General features: G+C 27.2%; 2 protein-coding genes across 9 annotated transcripts in view; one reads left to right on the top strand and one right to left on the bottom strand.

Annotated features, from left to right (window-relative positions):
- Window positions 1-7897, top strand: part of LOC129989208 (transforming growth factor-beta receptor-associated protein 1-like) — a 48497-nt gene extending 40600 nt beyond the window's left edge. The window contains exons 20-23 of one of the 2 annotated variants that reach the window (XR_008785736.1): window positions 2819-2897; window positions 3722-3912; window positions 7390-7602; window positions 7707-7897. Coding sequence is in view for 1 of the 2 variants with exons in the window: in XM_056097586.1 (XP_055953561.1) it covers window positions 2819-2897; window positions 3722-3912; window positions 7390-7552 (433 nt within the window). In the remaining variant the exon portion in view is untranslated. Of the gene's footprint in view, window positions 1-2818; window positions 2898-3721; window positions 3913-7389 lie in introns of both variants that reach the window. The other variant, XM_056097586.1, reaches the window with a different exon arrangement.
- Window positions 7898-12318: 4421 nt separating this feature from the next.
- On the bottom strand, window positions 12319-21520 carry LOC129988615 (uncharacterized). Of its 7 annotated transcripts, none has more exons than XM_056096874.1 (6): window positions 20673-20781; window positions 17884-18139; window positions 15762-15849; window positions 13024-13174; window positions 12853-12932; window positions 12319-12752 (listed from the first exon to the last, which is right to left on the bottom strand). In XM_056096874.1, exons 1-6 carry the CDS (start codon window positions 20710-20712, stop codon window positions 12627-12629), a joined length of 741 nt encoding a protein of 246 aa, XP_055952849.1. In that variant the 5' UTR covers window positions 20713-20781; the 3' UTR covers window positions 12319-12626. The 7 variants fall into 7 exon arrangements, with proteins under 7 accessions (XP_055952849.1, XP_055952850.1, XP_055952853.1 ...); XM_056096875.1 differs by lacking the exon at window positions 20673-20781 and adding an exon at window positions 21062-21520 and having other exon boundaries at window positions 12320-12752; window positions 17884-18124; XM_056096878.1 differs by lacking the exon at window positions 20673-20781 and adding an exon at window positions 21203-21519 and having other exon boundaries at window positions 12320-12752; window positions 17884-18124.
- Window positions 21521-21908: the final 388 nt, after the last annotated feature.

Genomic DNA, 21908 nt, shown 5'->3' on the forward strand with positions numbered 1-21908 from the left:
AAAAATATTGAAATCATAAAAAAAAAAAAAAAAAAAATCTTGAAATTCTGTTGAATCTCTACATTTCAAACCTTCCTCAGTATGAAAAAAATTTTTTTGAAATGTCAGTATGTGAACACAATAACTCAAAAATGCTTTGAACTACAATGATGAAATTTGATTTGTAGTTTTAATGCTAAATTTATAGATTTCTTTGAAAATTTTGATGAAATTTATCAAAGGGAAGTTTATCTGCCCATATTCATGTTAATGCAATAACTCAAAAATGCAAAGAGTCATAAGGATGAACTATATTATACATATTTCAGAATATATCATCAGAACTGTAAATGAGTATCAAATTTCAAATGCAATCTGTAAAATATGTGGTGTGTTGGCATATAAGTTATTATTTGATGTACTAGAAATTATGCAAAAACATATACTTTTTATAAATTGTCAAAAATCAGCAAAATTTACATGGCCTAAATTTTGCCTTGAGTTGAATTTTAGATCCAGTTGATGGGGTAAAAAAAAATGCCCAAAATGCATTTTCAATGTGTTTTGTTATATTATAAAACAGAAAATGTACTATATTGCATTACTACGTGCAGAAGTCAGTGGGTTGGGGATGCATTTGCACCTTCAAATAACAAAAATCTTTGAGAATTAATCATGTTCCTCACTGCTTTTCCTCCTTGTTTTACTTTTTGAGGATGCTGAGGAGAATAAGGGAGTCAAAAAGATATTAGAGTATGTAAATATATGAGAAAGTCAAGGATAAGGCATACCGAACTTTGACCTAGCTGTAATTATACAGATTTAAAAAAAATGGGTCGCCACAAAACAACCCTTCCCAGAACGGAGGCGCAGGTCTAACACTTAACAAAGTCAAAGATAGACTTGCACACAATTTCTTCATTTCTAACCAATATATTTAATGATCTAATGTCTCCAAAATAATGCCCAATTCATCAATCCTATATGCATATCAATTGTCCCATAATCTAATGATACACTTGTAGCGCTCACAACAAGTTTTGAACAGTTTACCAATAATAGTAAAAGATACGAATTACTTATTTTAAACTAATACTCATCAGCAATTCTTAATAAATTTTAGAAATAACAAATAATTTCTTTTGTTAACAACAGATAGTTTAAAATAAACCTGGATTGCAAATTATATGAAACTATACATAAAAAAAATTAATTCATGTACATTAATAAAATTTTGGATTCTATGTATATTAATCAACTGAAAATATATACAAACCTTTCAACTCGATTTGCAACAGTTTCTTAAGAATACCAACTGTCAGTGAGTGAAAAAGTGGAAATTTAAGTAATATATTCAATTCCATATTTAATAATTTATTCTGCCAATTATTACAATTATCATTCCAGAGGGTACAGTCCATTAAAGCATGTTGAATCATTGCCACATCTGTCTCACATTTACATATATTAGTTTTCCCGAATAATCTGGCTTGATGGGCACGAAACACGCCATGTCCTATAATGACTTGATTTTATAGAAGTCACCATATAGTCTATTTAAGCTCACCTTTGGTATAAAATTCTTGTATTTCATCGCATTTGCATTAAATCAATGATAGTGTTTTGCATTTTTGTCTTTTTTTTTTTTTTACCTTGAAGGACTAAAATAAAAATCAACATTATCTTTAAGAGTTGCCTCTTTAGCAACTCTTAAAGATAATAGTCTGCTCATTCTTTTCCCACAATATCTTGGTGAGCTTTAACCCATTTAAGATTTATTTTTAAGTCTAAATGATTTATCTTAACATTTGATATCAATTTTAAATTTCCATTTACTGCTTTTAAGCTTTCATGTGCTGATCTTGAATCACTTATTATATTGATATTTTGTCATTTTTTATTTACAATGAAATCTATTACCAATCATATCGCTAATAATTCTGTGGTAATATTTGGCTTTCATCATAAAAGTTGAGGGTAAAACATTTTTGCTGGTTGTTTGTTGTGATTTGTATTTTTATTATTCAAATTAATTTCTCAATTATTGATCATATATTTTGTTTAACAATTACATTCTTTGCCTTTCTGTTTAAGGATTAAAAAAAATTTATTATGATACTTTATTTTACCAGTTATAGGCGAAAATGTTTAAACAGTTAAATAGCTCTGTTTATTATATTTTTAAAGTGTCTAGATTTAAAAATTAACTGTCAGAAAAGATGATGTTTTAGTTCAGAACTATTTTTTTTCATTGCAAAAATGATTTCTTTCAATAATAGATTTTAAAAAATATATTTTTAAATAAATAGTTCTGAACTTTAAATATGTATTTAAAAGTATATACATATTTTTAATATATGTATGTATATTAAAATACATATATTAAACTGAATCATTGATGAAATGTTTGTGGATTAGATATTATTATCTTACAAAGTTTTAAGATTATTGCACAGCGTAAATCATTATTAATGTTTAAGTGCTTTTTAAATATATATAATATATATTTTTAAGATCACGTTAAAATTAGAATGAATTTAAAATAAATGACGATTTAAATATTAATTACATTTTGGTAATACAGAGTTCAGATTCAGTACTGAACATGTCTGGATTTCTCTAATTTAATTATATTTGCAATGTTACTGAGTAAATGTGACTTAAAAAAAATTATCACTTTTTTTTTCATTTCATGTTTTTGAAAGTGAAAAAGAAAGTGAATATGTAAGATTCTCTGCATTATTATTTATTCTATTAATTTTTAATTAAATTATTCTTAAATCTTTGTCCCTTTCAAATAATGCTGATTATAATGAAATTATTTTGTACTTTATTGTAGAGAGCAAAAAAGAGAAGAAATGCTGCCAGCAGCTATTCAGTTGTTAAACAGTGAACTAGCAGAATTCGATATTTCTAAGGTATTGTATAATGTTTTTAATTTTATGAAGTTAGAAATGGTAGTAAATGTGTTTTTTAAGAATTTTTCTATTTATTATATTGTGTATATGTGAATTTTTTAATTGTATGTTATTAATCAATTAATACTATTAATTAGTGCCAGAAGTTGTACTTGAAAAAAATGTACTTTATGATAACTCTTAATATTAGCAATGCATTCTAGTTAAAGAGAAAAACAATAATGAAGATATTTAACATAAAGTTTAAAACATCTTTATTTAATAATACTTTTTATTTTTATTTAGTCACAATGCTAAATCTTCTTCAGTTGCCTGCTGCAAAAACTTTAGTATTAATATTATAGAATGAGACAATTATTTACATTAAAGTTTTATAATGGCTACCATGATCATGTATTTGTTATTTCATGAAACAGTTTTTGTTTCAGATAGTGCCAATAGTTTATTTTACGCCAAATGTAATAACTACACTGCAAGTTAATTCAAATGAGAAAATTTAAAATAGTAGAAATCAAGTTGAAATTTTATCATTTGCATAGGTATCTATTTTTCCTCCCTCCATTAAAACTATGTAATCTTAGTTGTTTTAGGAAGAATCTGGCAAACAATTTATATCAAAATATAGACCACATTTTTTTCTTCTTTCCCACTTTATTCAGTCATGTTAATTAAAAAAAAATTTCTGTAAACTAAGATATGTAATTGTCTTCATCTTTTTGCTAGAAGGAAGTATTTTTTTATGCCAAATTTTATGGTTTTGTTGTGGATAAAAAAACTCAATCTAAACCATAGCTAAACCGTCTAATATTTTTCAATTTTTTTAGGTTCTTCAACTCATTCCATCCGATTGGTCAGTAGCTATTTTAGATCAATTTTTGGTAAGAGCACTGCGTTCGAGCTTACACCATCGGTATTGCTGTAGACTACGAAGTGCTCTTTCACGAGGAGAAAATTTACAAGTGAAATTCTCAAAAATACATATAGAAAATACTTCTGTTGTTATGACTGAAGACAGGTGAGATATCAGATGAATTCATTTCACCCTTTTATTTTAAATTCTGCCAATTTGCAACTGCAAATTTTTCCACACCTGCAATATTGCTATTAGAAATTCAAAAATCCATTATAATGCTTTGCATTTGTAAGATGAATTTGAATATAGAAGATGAAAGTTTTACTTTAATAAATTTTTGTCTTATGATACAAGCTGATTTTGGGGACAGGTGATTCGCCAGGATTATGTATTAAGATAAAAATTCTATGAAAACTTTTGTATGTAATACAGTTTAAATATGCTCATCAGCAAAGATCACATATGCTATCAACTTTCACATAATTTATTTAATGGAATACAAAAATATTGCCCAAAATTGCTTAGGCATTTATCCCATTTGACTAGTTACACAATGCCATGCATATAAAAATATTTTAGCCGATGTTTGAACCATTTGCCTATACATTCCTTGACTTCATTGTATCTGCAGTGCATTTTTTAGTTCATCAAAGATGTAGGAGTCACATTGGAACTCATCAGGACAGTAGATTGGGTGACAATCCGAAGCTTCTGCTAAAGTTCTTTTCTTGACTTGTGTGTGATCTAGTATTGGGCTGCAGAACGGTACCTCCAGAAAGCTCACCAGATGTTTCAATTTGATTGTCTTCATGAGTTTTGTTAGCATTTCCATATAACACTGAGCATTGACTCCAGCTTCAGTCTCCAGAAAGTTAGTGAAGAGTAGCACTTTGTGATCAAAGAATGTAAGCATTACCTTTCCAGCATTAAAGAGAAGATCTTTCAACTTTTTTGATGGATCAGAGTAAAATGTCTGTCAATGGAAACTTAGGCATTTTGAATTGATCTGAAACTGATGACATCATCTTCCATACTAGTGACAGTTGCTGAGAGAAAGCCATCTCTACTATCATTATAATGCTACAGAAATTGTTAAGACATGACCATGTGATAGGCCACTTGTTCTGGTATCAAGTGTGGGAGATCCATTGCATGCCCATGTTACAGAATTTCAACATATCCTCTATGACTGCTTAAATTGTCACCTTATGCTTCGCCACTTTGAAAATATATTGTATTCAGTGTTTGAAATAATCTATAGATCGAACCAACTACATTCTTCATTTCTTTGAAACCTTCAATTTGGATCTTCTTTATTAATAATACCGAGATCTAATTGTGTAATCATTTTCACAAATTTACTTCTTTCAGCCAGTTCTCTTGGACTCTATAAATATAATGGATCAAAATTCAACTCAAATATTTCCACAAATCCTTTTTTGCTATTCTTCTGTTACTGACCAATTATTTCATTTCTTCATCTGTTGTAGCAGCTAATGCTTTCACTTAATAGAAATTACTAAGTTGACAAATTTAAAATTGGTTGCCAAAATTAAAACTGTTAATAGTATGAAAAATTCATCTGGTCATCAAAGGTTAGGTGAAGCTCTAGTATTTAAGATAGCAAAAGCAATGCAAATGTAGAGAAACAATTATTTGTACATATAAAACAAATATATTTTTCTTTCTTTCCCACCATATCAAAAAATAATTCTATGTTAAATCTCTCTGATTAAAAATCGAAATACTTTTCTCCACAATTTGCAATGAAAGAAAAGCTAAAGATCTTTCCTATACAATAGAAACTCCTTTCTTCTTTGTAAACACAATCAAACAAGCACTCCAACATCCACAAATTTAAGAAAAAGTGCAAATACCCTCTTTTGCTTGCAGTTGTTATATTCCATGATTTTTTTTAACCCTTGTAATTATTTGAATGGTTTGAAAAATTTTGTTTTCCCCTTTACTATAAATGATAGGCGAGGTTGCTTATCTATCAGTTTTATGATTAAAAAATGCAGCAATTAAAAAAAATGGATGAAATCTGCCTTGCAAAGAAGTATATTATCCATTTCTTTTTACCAGTAGCTTCTGATAGTAGTAAAAATATGAGATCTTACTGTGCTGCAGCAAAAATTATGTTTCTAACATCTTGATAAGGAGTGGTTCCTACCTGATACGCTGGATAGTCCATGCAACAACTCCTATAAAATTTGCTATTAAAGGCTTATTCTTGAATTCGTTTTTTATTTTCACAGTAAATCTTATCATTTTTAAACCTTGGGTTTCTTCCTCTCCACTTCATTTTCGGACCTCTCTTCTCTGTCTGCGAAATTAATAGGGTCAAGCAATGCCTGAAAGCCCAGATGAGCAATACAACTCCAAATATCGTATGGTATTCAGTACTCCTAGAGATCTGCTGCGAGTCTATATCTCTAAAAGGAAAATCGTCCTTTTAAAAAACTCTTAACTTAATTTAGTCCATATTAGAGTTACAAAGTCTTATAGATGAGATTTTGACTCTCCACCAGAATTTTTTTTCTTTTTTCTCCCCAAATGTATAAGTTAAAAAAACATGAATCATCAATTGATGATTGCTGCAATGTTGGGCAGTTGTTCTAAATTTTTTAATGATGTCAGGTGGAATTTAGGGGACAATAAACATTAAAATAAGTAAAAACTGAACAAATTATTAAATTTTCTTTTTATTGTTTCATTCCCAAAGTATACTTTTAGATTCAACAAAAGTAGTCTAATAAAATGCATTGTTCAATAAAATGAATATTTGATAGGTTAAAGGAGTAAATAAGTTTATTTTTTTCTCTAAATGATGTTCTAATCAGATTTAAATACTTTTGAAATTTTCTGAATATTTAAATTTTTAAAGAACTTACATAAAATTGATAATGAAGATTTCAGTTAAACATTAAAAGAAAACTATGAATGCATTTAATTTTTCTGACTTCTTTTAGCTAATTAATAATCAATTTTAATTTAGAAAAACACAAATTTCTTATGCAAATTCAGTGTGTGTGCATAAAATATTTCTAAAAAATTACCTTTTAATTGAAATTACAAAAAATTACCCAGTTTAGTACCAAATATATTTATATATGTTAAAAAGGGAAAATAAAAATTAAACTGCCAGGAATATTGAAAAAAAATGTAAAGTAATGATTTTATTTTAATGAATTTTTTAAAAAGACATTTGACATATTTATATTTTAATATATATGCATAAAAAATTTCCATAAATCTCATCGACTAATTTGCAAAAAATGGTTTATGAAGTTCAGTGTCCTCTTAAAGGGTTAGAAAGAGTTTGTTTCAAAGGTTGAAAGAGTTGTCATTAAATTGAAATCTTCTGTGAATGTTTATTATATCTAACACTAAGAAATTCAAGCAATTGATATTAAATAAAAATTCCAGTCAATAAATATATTATGTAAAGCAATTTATTGACCTTTGGGTTGTAGTTTTTTTAATGCTTACTTACCATTCATAATGAATAACCTTAAAAAATATAAGCATTTTTAATGTTATGCATAAAATTGTATTAGAATAATGCAATCTCCATTCTTTATATTAGAAATGACAATTTACACTTAAAATATTATGATAATTTTTTTTTCTTTATAGAATTTGTGCTGTTTGCAAGCATTCATTTGTAGAACCAGCTTTTGCCAGACATTCCAATGCTGCATTAACACATCCACAATGTGCCAAACATCTCAATAGTATAGATTTCCAATCAAAATCCCAAGACTTGAATCCATTTACATCCGATTCCAGTTTAAGCTGATAAAAGAAATAGTTAATATTTGGTTTGATACAACATAAATATTTCTACAGGTACCATAATGATTAATTTTCACATGAAACAGGTGGTACTGCAAAAATAAAATCTATGGAATATGTTTCCAAATGAATAATCATTACATTTTTTTCCCTTCTAGTGGATGCTCAAGAACAATCGACTTGGAAGAAACATGAGTGTCATCTTTTTCAGTGTAATTTTTTGTAAACAAGAAATAGATAATTTATAGTGCAAATATATGTATGAATGTATTTATATGTATTATTCATATAAAATTAGCAATCACTTTCCAAGAAATAATTTGCTGAACATAAATTATATAATCACTTTTGTGTGCTTTGAGTAAATTTCTTGATGTTTCTACATTATTTAGCAAATTTGATAATCAAATATATTTTTACATTAAACATAGAAATTCTGAAACAACAAGTATTTTTTAAAAACTTTTATGCCATTAAAAAAAATTCTATATAATGCAATTAAATTAATTATTAGTTATGAATTCTAAATTGATTAATTAATTTTAATATAAAAAATCCGTATAGAAATTTATGTTTGTAAAAGAAGGAAATTTCTGAAGCTAAATTACTTTGCAAACAAAACAGAACTGTCATTGCAGCGAAGAATTCGTTTAAAAGTGTACCGCTAATATTATGAGCCAAAGAATTGTCAAGATTTCTTTCTTCTTTGTTTTGATCCGAACTTACAAAAAATAAATTTCTTCCTATCTCACAGATGGTAAAAACATCAGATTAATGGTTTGTATTTCCATCCATGTCACCTTATCATAGGAAAACTTTTACTGTTTATAGTATGGCACTTACTTTAGCAATTTTAAAAAGCTACTGGCTGTTTTGTTGATTGATAGAAAGTTTCAGTGAAAAGAAACACGTTCTTCTCAGCTTATTTATATCAAGCCCCGATTTTGTATTGCGATTTATTTTATGAAATATTACCAGTATGATGCGTTTACTTTATGGGGATATTTTGCTCATTGATTAATTTATATCTATATATATCTTATATTCATCGATATAAACAAGCTCTTAGGATTCAATAATCGATGTCATAAATATAGTTGGTGCATGGAACTTAAATAATGATTTGAATTTGGGAAATTTCAAAATAACTGAATAAATCAAGATGCTAAAATGAGAGAAAAAGTCTTTGTGTTTTCAAGGAGTTTCATTTTAGTTCTGGGAAATAAGAGAAATAAACCTTTTTTTATTTTTTTTTTCATAAATGTAACTAATTTATTCACCACTTTTGCACTTAGGGCACTTGCCCTGTCAGCTCCATCCACACTTTGTCAGTGTTTCCATATTACACCAACTACACAATGGCTCTTTTAAGATAAATGTCGAAATTTAGATTCCTTGACAAATGTAATATGCAATTAAGCTCATGTAAGCGGAGAATATTCTTTTAAACCATGTGTCCAGCTAAAAATTCTCTGATCCCCAAACTGCCACAAGACCACTTAAGATGAGAAAGTAATATAAAAATTATAATGAACATTTGAAACAGTATGAATAAAAATTAATCAAAACTTTAATATTTTTAAATAATCTTTTATAAGAAAAATTATTAGACAATAGATTTATTTCTCACTGTTTTTTTTTATATATATATAGTCTCCATGAAAGAACATAGGAGTTTCTAAAATGTTATCACATATCTTGGGTTCTACTCGAAGTATCTCTAAAGCTCATAACAATTGACGGCATACTTAGGATGGGATAGGCAAGGCAAGCGTCTGTGGAATAAATTTATTGCACTAAAGGGGGGGGGGGGCTTTTTTTTTCTACATTTATTTCCAAAAACTAAAATGTCATTTCTTAATTAATTAATTTTTTTTAATATTATGATATATTACTTATTTTGAAATTTCTCAAATTCAATTAAGCATTTAAGTTTCATGCACTAACTTCACGTCTACCATTCGCAATCAAGTAATAAATTTGAAAGGAATAAGCAAAGGCATATTGCCATAATATAAAGGAAGTAGTATCTGATAAAACAAGATTAATGTTAAATGGTGCTTGGTATAAATAAGCTCGGAAGATCGCACTTCTATTCACTGAAACTTTCCACTAATCTGCAAAATAGTGATTAGTGTTTTGAAATAGCTAATAAGTTATTTAGAATTGCTGTAAACTAAATTAAATCAGGAGAATGGAAATAAATTTCATCAATATTAAAAATGCAGAATTATAAGCAGAAAGTATTTAACATGACAAAAGAAAGGCATGGATGGAGTAACGAATTATTAATCTAATATGTTTGAGGCTGGAATGGACATATTTTGTTGTAAATTCACCTCCCAGAAAACCACAAAAAAATTCTTAACAATTATTTAACCTGTTATAATAGTTCTGCTCTTGAAAACCAATTATTCATTGGAATTAGTTGTTTTACAAAATGGTTCAGTATGAGAACTTCATACAGCCAATAATCATTTAATTGCTGCACAATATCTGCTATTCTTTATAAAATGAACAAATTCTCTTCATAATCTTATTGAACCTGAGATTAGAATTATGTTTCGCAAACCATTTCGTTCCAAATTCTTTGTTTTATATATAAAAAAAATGCAGAATTTCAATACTATTGTCCACATATAATTTCATTATTCAAAGATTTTACTTAATATTCTTTTCTCCATTTTTATAATTTCAATGACAGTGATATAGATTCAGGGGTGTTTGTGCTCCGGGGAAACCCCGGAATTCCGGGGATTTTGAACTTCGATACCCGGAAATTCCGGGGATCGTCGTTCAAAAGGAAGTAGGAATAATAATGAATTATTTATTTTGATCTGGGTAATTTTGTTTGCTTTGAAAGCAGAAAACGCAAGGTCAGTGTGTGTGGTGAAAACTTTTCCTTTCTTTCTCCAAAGGCAGTGATAATGCGTGAAAAGGGGGAAAAAACTTCTTTTTTGTTCTTTCCTTATTGCGAGTTATGACTCATTCCCCCGGTTCTCGGACATTCTCTTCTGGATTCTTTTCGGCAAGTAGGCGCGGCAGAAAAAAAAAGGGAGAGACTTCGTTCGACCAGATGTGCGATCACGTGACTCTGGGTTCAAAGGTCTTAATTTTGCAAAAAAAGTAATTCATTGAACTTTTATAATTAGGTCATTCAATACTTCATAATCGTAATTTTTCATTTCTCCCCCCCCCCCCTCTCGAAACTCCAAAATGTCGGTAGTAAGTCCGTAAAAGTTTTAGGGGATTTTTTGGGGTCCCACAAACACCCCTGTAGATTGCTGTGTCATTTCCTTAAACTTCATTCAATGAACAAAAAAAGAAAATTCTTGAAGCATATTTTTTTCAATATAAGCTTATTTCAAGTGTTTCTTTAAAAACTTACCCAAGTTAAATCTCTAACTCCAAATTAGAATAAAAAGAATTCAAAATAATCAGTTAATTTTTTTAATTATAAACTGATGGCTGTAATTTGAAAAAAGAAATTAATGTTGATCATTTTTTAAAATGTGTCCTGGAACTGAATTCTCACAATGAATTAATACATTCTTCAATTTTAAACATTATATCACTATCAAAATTAAATTCAGACTTATCTTTTGTGTATTATTAATAAGATTTTCTCCATTTTAGTTTACAACAGATATACCTTTAAATTTTTGAGAATAAACTGATACATTTATTTCTGTTTATAAAATGTGTGTCATGATATTAGAATTCTTTTAAGAGTTTATAACTGATCCTTTGTAAATTCATGAAAAAGTTTGTAAATATTTATCCTTTTGATATTGACCTTTACAAACCTTAGCCAAAACATAGGTAAATTGCATGATATGCTTCGTTTATTATTCAAATGAAATAAACTTTTGATATTGTAACCTAATATCAATTATAGCATTTGTATAGATATTTATAAATTTAAAATCAAAGCTTGTTCAGTTAAATCTATTAATTTCGTAATTAATCAAAGAAATAAGTCTTATTTGTATATATCACTGAAAATGACACTTGTAAATAGCATCAGAAATATTTTTAAAAACTTAAAATTGGAGAATGATTGAATCTCTGTATATATCATTGAAAAGATGTCTTTTTGAATTTCAAGGAATAAAATTTTTAAAAATTATTACTAAGTCAAATAGAAATTTTGCTTAATTTTTAATTAAGACCAATTCAAGTTTAGAGAAATTGCTTTGAGGTATAAGTTCCCACTATCTAAAACATATCTAAATAAAGTTTGGCAAAATTAAGTTTCAAATAGTTTGCATCATGTAATGTGCTAACGGATCAACAGATAACAGACATATAAATCCCCTCTTTCGTACTAGTACAGATAACATATACTAAGTATGGGTGGCTGGTTCCTTTATCTAAAAGACGTAACGATATATCATTAAAACATTTTTGAAAAATATTTAAATTGTTTCAAAAATGTTAATGAAATTCTGTTAAATTTGTTCAGGAAATATCTGATATCTTAATTCTTTAAAAAAAAATTTTAAAGGAGTTTCAATGATCAAACATATTTAATTTTAACCACCCTTCCCATCATAACATTTTTTGAGAGGGGAGAATATAAAGATTTCAGTTTTAAAAAAGGGGGTAGGGACGCTGCTTTCATATCTGCAACAGGTACCAGCTAGTTACTAATAAAATATTTTTAGAGAGAGTAAGAAGAAATTTTATTTATTATTAAATGGGCAAGAAACTATTTCTTTTTAAAATTGACTTTGACACAAAAGCAAACAGATATTATGATTTCTTCCACTAAAAATAAACAGAGCATTTTTATTAAAATTTGACATATTGGTTACAAAAACAGACTAGTTATCAACATATACCAGCAGCCAAATTCATTATCAAAGTAACGTAAACATATCAATTTGTTATCATATACAAACTTAGCTGCATTACTGTAGATTTTCCAAAATAAAAATGGTATTCAAAAATGGAACACGACAATACATATATATATATTGTTCTAAACATCAATATAATTTTACTACAATATTCCTTCCTTACTTTAAAAACAGCTTAACCATTTTGTAAGGATGTAGGTGAAAGGAACTGAATTATTATTTAGTATCAGTTTTCAGACATTCTATTTCACTTAATATATTATTTCTAGCTTGTTCTTCATACTTTTCTCGAAATGCCTGAGTTGCATAAATGTTTGGTATTTGCAAAAATAATTGAAGAACCTAAGAAAATAAATTCCATTTTTAGAATAATTAAACATAACATGGGAAATGAAAAATAAAATAAAGATAACACATGAAATATAAAATAAAAATCTCCTACCTTTGATCGTAGAAAGTTGTATTTCTCCTTTGATAAAAAACTGTATTCTTCTCGAATCTGCTGAGTATATTTCTTATATTCTGTTGCGAGAGGAAAAAATAAATTTAAAAAAAATCAGTAAATATTAATAAAATATAAATAGAGAAGCAAAGATATTAAAAATTAATTTACCAACAGGGTCTGATCCCAATATGCTGATATCAAAATCCAGAAAATAATGCACATCATCTTTACCAAACACCCCTTCTGTCTTATGCTCTTCAGTACAGTGCGCTTTTAGGGCCAATATTAATTCTTCAACTTTAGAAACTAATTCTTGTTTCTGAAAACATATTTTAATAATTAGATTCCAGAAATCAAAATATAGTCTTTTGTCTTACAAGATAAAATTTCATGATAATCTTGAATATAAGCACTTAATGTGAGCTCTCCCAAAAACCAAGAAAGCGAAGTATAAGGACAGTATTTAGCCTTGAGTGGCAGTGATCATGATCATGTTTTCCTATTTTTTTTTTTTTTTTCCCAACTTCATCAAGAAACATTAATTATAGTAACTTTATTTTAAACAAGCTTGATCATCTGAATCTTTCAATGATATTGAGAATTTCTCTAACTTAGTCAGTTGTTGCTATTAACAGAAACAAACAACTGAATTTTTTTTGTGAGCTACCCGTATCCCATTGCTGGTTGAAAACAAAGTGATAATGAAAGCTTTTGTAAATAAAACATCAAAAAAATTAGTCAATTTTTTTTATGCAAGACTTATAATTTTATGTTATGGTAAAATCAAATGTTTTCATAATAAATTTGGAAATAACAATTTTAATTTCAATAAGATTACTGTCAAGCTTAGAAATTCTTACCATAATATTATTAAGTTATATTTGTAAGGCAAAACATGCATATTTCTAATTGGTTGATATTTAAAATATAAACTTTATAGAAATGGATGAAGGGGAAAGGAAGATGATACTATGGTTTATACAAAAACCGGTTTTCAAATTCAATATTTTCAAAGAAACCGGTTTTAGCCGGTTTTCAAATTTTAGTCCAAAAAAAATTCGAATAGGGAAAATATTTTATTTAATTTATATAACATAACAAAATCAATATCAAAGTCAAAATATTAAAAAAAAGTTAAGGATTACATATACTATTACACAAAATAACGAAAACTCAAACAAAAATTTCAAATAATATTCATATTATTTTCACTATTCAAACTTAAAATATTCACTGAATGGTGGCTAAGTTTTGTTCTTATTTTGGACACAATATTGCCTGAAATTGAAAATACTCGTCCACTAGCTACTGGGCTTGGTTTTATAGTTTTCAGAGCCTCAAATAACAAATCTAAGTTTGTTTTTTTATTCGTTTTTCCAAATAATGAAAATTCAGCTTTCAGTGTCTTTGGAAATGTAAATTTTTCTTCAGGGTCTTCAAGAAACTTAAGAATAGATTTTTCTATGGCTTCTTTTAAAAAAGCATTACTCTGATGTAGTATCTTCGGTTTGCTCTTCATCAGAATCGGTTTCCAGATAACTTTATAATTTTGGTTTTTGAAGTTAAAGAAAGAACACTAGATTTCTTCGCTGAACTAGAAATGTTTTATGGATTTTGCAAATACAGCAAAAGAGTTGGTAAATTCTACTTGTCTTCTTTCTTGAATTTGTTCTTCTGAGGCATACAATAATTTCAAATTTATTTCAGTGTTTAAATATTTTAGTTCAATTAACAGAAATTCAAATATACCTTCATTTGTTAATACATTGGCATCTCATCGCCCTAAGCCTTCAGCTGCTAGATGAATCGGTCTCAACAGATAAAATTCAATTAAAAATAAAATTATTTTTTATTTTATTTATTTATTTATTAAGGACGAGGAACGTTCAGGCATTCCAGAAAACCGGTTTTCAAATTTGACAAATTTACTTTAAAAAACCAGGTAAACCACTTTTTAAAAACCGACAAACCCTAGATGATACATAATAACTTCATGGTATGTCAAAAAGATTATGAGCCCCTTCCTCAAGTGACTATAGCTCCTACATGTAAAAACTTCATTTCTTTTTTTTTTTTTTTTAACAATAAGCAGGTATGAAACAATTCATTTCAATGAAAAAAATGAATAAAATTAATGTTTCATAAAGTATGTAATTTTGTCAAAAAGCCATATAAAATCTTTATGATATCAATTTTGCTTTCAATATATGAATAGTTAAATCAGTCATTAATGCTTGTTATGTCAGTCTTAAAATTCTGTAAAGAATTCCTATAAAACAAAACCATAAATATTTAATCCAGACAAGGCAATATAATCAAATTTATAAATAATTATATATGAGACTATTTACATAAATAATTATAACAGACGGAATAATATTTTATATCGCAATAATAACAAATAAAATATTTTTTTTAAAAAACAAGTGTTTTTAACAAGCACATCTTTTAAAACAATGTAAATAAAAAGAATTATTTAATATATTATATTATTTAATTCTGTGTATTAAAAATACTTACTGGAGAAGGAACCAGTATTAATAAGAAAAATTCACTTTCCACTGCTTTTTATATTAACTTCCTATAATTTATGAAAAGAAATCAAACAGTAAAATAAAATAAAAATAAAAAAGAATCAGAAAATAAAGGAATTTTAAAAATGGTATGTAATGAGATATAATACTGTTTTTTAAAAAAAAAACTAAAAAAAGGAAAAATATAAAATGAATTTTAAGTGTAAATGAAAATATCTTAAGAACCACAAAACTTAACAGTAAATTAAAAAAAAAAAAAATGTCTAGTAACATCCAAGTTCTGTAAAAGATTTAAAATTAATGTACAAAAACATTTCAATTGTTAGATTGAAACAATGTATATGAAAACATGGAACAGCAATTAATGCTTACTTTTGAGATTCCCGATTCTGAGGCAAATTCATTAAACAACTTAATACTTTGTTCCTCATTTTCCTGAGAGCGGGCATCATACACTGCACTATTAAAAAAGTACAACAGATAAGAGTAGTGGCATCACAGTTTTAGTGCTTAAAATATTGAATCTTTACATATTTTAAAGAACCTTTTGCTTTCTTATAATCTTAAAAATTGGGCAGAATGGCCTTTCTAAAACTTCTTATATTGCTAATAAAAATGAGAGAGCAATCAACAGTTGCCCTCCATCAATATGATTAAAAACTGTGAACTTAAAACAAATTCATGAATGCCACAAATCATTCAGATTTTTACTTCCCGTTGATACATATATTTATATCAGATTGCTATATATTCTCAGCCCTGTATAGAGCAGTTAATGGCAAAGAGATATCAGTATAGCATAACATTACAGGAGTGATGAGAATAATTATACTCCATAAGAATAAGAACTATTCATAAGAATTATGCATTAAAAAACATGTAAATATTAAATAATTTTTTGCATCACCATGCCAGAAAAAAATGCTTTAAGAATACAAATTTATTTCAGAGTAATTTAATCTAAACGTAATAGTGAAAAGTAATAGAATTTTGTTAAAAATAAAATAGAATTTGAGCACTCTAAGTTCAATTCTATGATGTTTCTTTTTTTCCTCTATGCATGCCACTATTTATTTATTTTTGAATATAGCACTCAAATAGAGTCAATATTCTTACACATTCAAAAAATTACATGATTTTCTTGTTTGTTATGTTATCACAATTTTGAAGAAGAAATATGATTATTATTTTTTTTCACCTGAATAATTATTAGAAATATCCTTTTATAAATTTTAATTATTCAAATCATCAGATCTTATTTAAATTTAAACCAATATATTTATTACTAATAATATCTGCTTTTTTAGAAAAAAAAAAGAAATAAATAGAATTAACAAATATAAGTTATATCTGCTTTACCCAATGAAATATAGTTATAAAAATCTAGTTAATGACCTTAGTGTCATAAATAGGACAAACTAACAAGAGTGAATGAAGTAATATAATACTAAAATTACATAGTTTAATTTATAATAAACCAGTCTAATAACTAATAGCCAGTCTAATTAACCAGTCTAATAAGACTATTTAAAGACACTTTCATCTGTATTTTGAACACAGTTGTAGACTTCCTCTCTTAAAGCCTCCCAGATGAGATTATAATAGTAATTTATTTACCTTGCATACTCTCATATCTGTTTTGTTGGGTCATTTTGAAATGATTTTATTCTAAAGGGTACTTTCTTATTATAGAAGTTCAAAGGATATTTGAAATTATTAGGATAATCTCAAAATTGCAGCTTTGAATCATAACAGTTTGGTTAGACTTCATCATTTTGTTAATATATATCTTGGTTGCTATCTTATTGAATCTTGGTACCACTGTAGTAAGGAAACACATTACAGAAAGATGATAGAGTAAGTTTAATTATGTTAACATAATATTTGGAATAGAAGATTCGAGCCTGGAATCTTCCAGTTCCAAAGCTGAGGCTTGCCATCAGATTAACATGGCCCTGATGATATTGCAAGATTTATGCAGACCTTCAGCTTCATTCCATTAGATGCATTTTCTTTTAGTATTTTTGTGTTAATTCAAGATTTACATATTTATTGATCAAATGACTAGTATAATTTTTGCAGAGTATTTATGATTACAACTTAACCTAATTTTGTTGATAATCCAAATTCACCGTATTGCTAAATAATCAAATATAAACATGTCCTCCTCTATCTTTCATCTTTTTCAATTTTGGTGAAATCAATGCCTCCTTGAAATCAATGCGCAAAAATGAAGTGTGTTTCCATATTTCAGAAAATAGGCAATAGAGTTAATTGTATTAGGAATGGCATATTATTAAATTAAAAATTCTTTTAGAAGAGAAAATAAAGAAGTCTTAGGGCATTATTTTCCGATTCCTACTTCTATAACTTTCAATCATACATAAAGCTGAATATCACACAAATCAATTCTAAAAATTTTAAATAGATAAATATTTTGCAATATAATTCAGTCAATTTACATAAAATCTTTAATAATATCTTCAATACTTACTCATGGAAGAAAATTGCATAAGACACTGCATTCTTATTCTGAATTTCATTATTAAGCGATTCAAGGTGATTAAACATGTGTTTTAGATGAAAAAATGTGTGATACTTTCGACTGTCCTCTGAGTAATGGGATTTCAAAGTATTCCACCATTTTTCTTTAATGCTATTTTCTACATCTGCAGTGAGTTCCAGCCATTTTTGATAAACATAAGTATTCACGCCACATTCATCAGAAGACATTTCTAGAAATTTAAAAACTGCAAATTGTGAATATTACACAAAAAATATAATTGTTCTACAGTAAAAATAAATATATAAAAATGGGCAACAAGAATTATTTGTTGATATCTGGAATACATTAATTACATTTGGTATGATAGTTTCAAATAAAAACTATCAGCTCTACTTTTTGAAATTTAGAATGGCTGAATTATAAAACATTTATAACCATAAAAAATAAGCTAATCTTGAAATAAAATAGTTGCATGAAAAGAATGAATACTATATTGTCTGCTCTCACTCAGAAAATTTTGCGATGAATAAATAATAATATGTCATAGGTTTGGATATGGAGAAAGTTAAGTTTATGGACATTGATGAGCAATTTGTGTAGACTTAAAAATTGCTAATTATCTCTTTAGTCAGCAAAATGGCTTCAAGAAATATTTTCATTCCTTGTATCTATGAGATATCGGAGTCAAGCAATTCTATCAGAAGAAAGTAAAGATAAACTTATTTGAAAGAACATGGTTGCTAGAAAAATAAACGCCATTCATGAATTTTAGAACAGAACAAAATAGAATAATTTTATCTCAACTACATATAAAAGCAGAGTTAATGAAATATCTTCATGAAAACTCCATATCCTTTATCAAGATTTTGATAAAGGATAAATAACACAAAGCAAAAAGAATGTGGCTATGTCCTTACTGACCAAAAAATTTTCGGCTACTGCAAGGCTAAAAATTGTGGTTTCAACAAAACAGATACTGATCATAAACAATAAACAGAAAGCATAATATCTGCAAAGACCTAGGTTATAACATAAATATATTATTCTCATAGAGATCAAAATTTTCTAAATTTTGGTAGCACTAATGAAGAACAAAGTAAATAATTTCACCAGGACATAGAGACAATGGAGAAGCAATATGAACACAGATGGGATACTCATATAATGGCAAATTAGTGCTGGAATCTATGAAAGGACTACATAATTAAAGTTCACTCAGGAAGCTTTGACAGTATAATAAGATTTCTTGTTAGTAATTTTCGATGAAATTATTGTAAGTTTATAAGAGAACAGAAGATGGTCCAATGATAGTGATAATGATACAAATGCAAATTATCTGCTCTGTCGTAATGATACAAATGTCGACTGATTTTACAAAATAAAAATGTTCCCCCTTTTTTTTTTTTTTGTTATAATCTGAATATACACAAATTTTGAATATTATCATGTGATTAACGTCCATTTCACATCCATCAATTCAAACTTGCCAATAACTACCAACAACAAAGTTTTCACCATGTACAAAAATAAAAATAAAATAATAGTTTCTTTTAACAAAAAGTTAAAAATTTATCATGACCATGTAGTTTTACATAATTTAGGTAATAAATAAAAAATAACTAAAAACAATTTCTTCAAATATTGCAATGATTTAAATGCATTAGAAAATAGTGACTCATTTAATGAAATCAAAATTTCTTATTGAGCTTTACTTCACAATGTTACAAAATTTATTTGAATAGTATCTGAATGTTGTTACAGTTCTGAAAATAATGTTGGCCTAACAAATTACCATTGCATCTACAGAAAAATCTTTCTAAAATTTGAAAATAATGAAGTACTTGCTACCTAGCATTAGTGAAGAATGACTTAACTCTTTTGACATTTTATTTAAGAGATCTGAAGTGGCAAAAAAATTAAATGTGGGAATATTATCATTGAATTTCTAAAAGTACGAAATAAATATCTTGTATTCTAACTTTATTACAATAATTTGCATAAAAATTGTAATTTGTAAATTTAAATGGAAACTATTTTTGTTACACGATTCATTTACAATTACTTGAAGAACTTAAATGTTAACTTTATAAAAATAATTTAATCGTATATTATTTTGATCATGTCAGCATTACATAAATTTATTCAATAATTTAAATAGTAACATACAACAAATTAGTGTTTATTGCACACAATTTATTTAGACACATAAGTCAATTTTGCACCAGTTCTTGTTACTGTTCATATTGACCTTAAAGAATACTATTATGCTTTTTTCCAAACTAAAATATTATGTAAAATCAGGCAGATCCTTTTAATATGATAGCTTTGAACTATTTCAGTGAAATTTTGAATGGCACTAATAGGTAACAAAATGAATGATTTCACAAGGACATAATGTTAACAGAAGTCAATACAAGGGCAGATGAGATATTCTTATAATAGCATGTTACTGTAGAAATCTTGCATAGACTACATAATCCATTCAAGAATGACAAGCAAAAGAAGTTTTCAGAGTGGAACACATTAAATTTTACTTTTACAATACTCTAATAAAAGCTATTGTAGATTTACAGGAATACTGATGTGTTTTGCAATAAATTAAATTGTTTTACATAATTTATTACAGAAGAGAGATTTTAATTTAATATCTATATCCTAAGCTTCCTTTTATGAACTAATTTATGTATTACCATTATACATATACGAATTGATGGGCCGAATAAAGTCATATTTGTTTTCATTACAAGAAACATATAAAATTAATGAAAAGAATATACAGCAGCAAGGCAAATGCAGACTTGAATTTTTATATGGCATTTTTGATACTCTTGACAGAGCATAAATTCAGGTAACATACAAAAAAATTATTCAAAAATTAAGAATATTATGTAAAAAACAACATGTTAATAAAAGTACGTAACGTTAAATGCTTTTTTGTATTTTTCCATGAAAATAAATACATTTTGATGCAAAATCATGAAAAGTGTTAAGTTTATCACGAAGATGCATAATCGACGACATTTATCATTAAAAAAAATATTGTAAAAACAATTTTATTTTTTATCACAACATATGACAACCATTATTTTAAAACAGACACAGCGAACATTCATAACAAAGAAGGGGGGGGGGGAATCATATACTAGACAAAGACCTAAAAAAAAACCTGTTATATAATTCCGATCCATATTTACCGTAATTAATACCAAGACCTTTGAATGAAATCTGTTGCACTAGAAGAAGAGAGGTTAAACAAACATAAGTTTCACACGATTACAGTCAGGGATGGATTGAAGCTTAGACTCACTCTGATAATGAATATGAAAGACGAATATTTGATGAACTGCTATTCTGTAATCAGTGCCGATAAAAAAAAAAATACCATTGATGGCTACTTCTGATAAAGAGATGTGATTTAATGAAAACGGCGAAATTTTTTATTACATTTCTTGAATCATGATAGACAAAATCTACCGATTCGATCTATCTAATTCGTTTGAACCTTGAGAGCCCGAGTACTCTGATACTAAATAAACAGTTTTTCCAACATCCTACACAGAATTCTTACTCAGTGGTGATTTTCTGTACAGGCGTTAGAGGCGGTCGCTTTGCCTTATGTCTAAGGAGCCCTCAAAATCTATTCCAAGTATAACGCAACGTTAGGTCGGAAGGTGAATCTACTTTACAGCTTTATTCACATTTTTTTTTTTTTTTTTTTCTCCTTTTACATTTTCTTCAAAAAAGAAAAAAAGTAAATGAAGAAAAGATTCATAAGAAAAGGAAGGAGAAAATAAGCAAGATTACTTGAAAGTGGTATATTTAGGCGTCCTGAGAGTGTACCAGTTCATGACATCATATTCAATATACTTTTAATCTGATGTTTTAAATCGCATTTTTAAATTTTTTAATTAAAATTTTAATTAATTAAAATTAAGTGTAATTTGGAAGTTTACGGTGCTAATCTATGAAAGTATTATTGCACAAAAAGGAATTTTGTCTCGTTTCAAGATTTA

Source organism: Argiope bruennichi, chromosome 10 (genome assembly GCF_947563725.1).
Source record: "Argiope bruennichi chromosome 10, qqArgBrue1.1, whole genome shotgun sequence".
In the NCBI taxonomy this organism is placed as follows: Eukaryota; Metazoa; Arthropoda; class Arachnida; order Araneae; family Araneidae; genus Argiope; species Argiope bruennichi.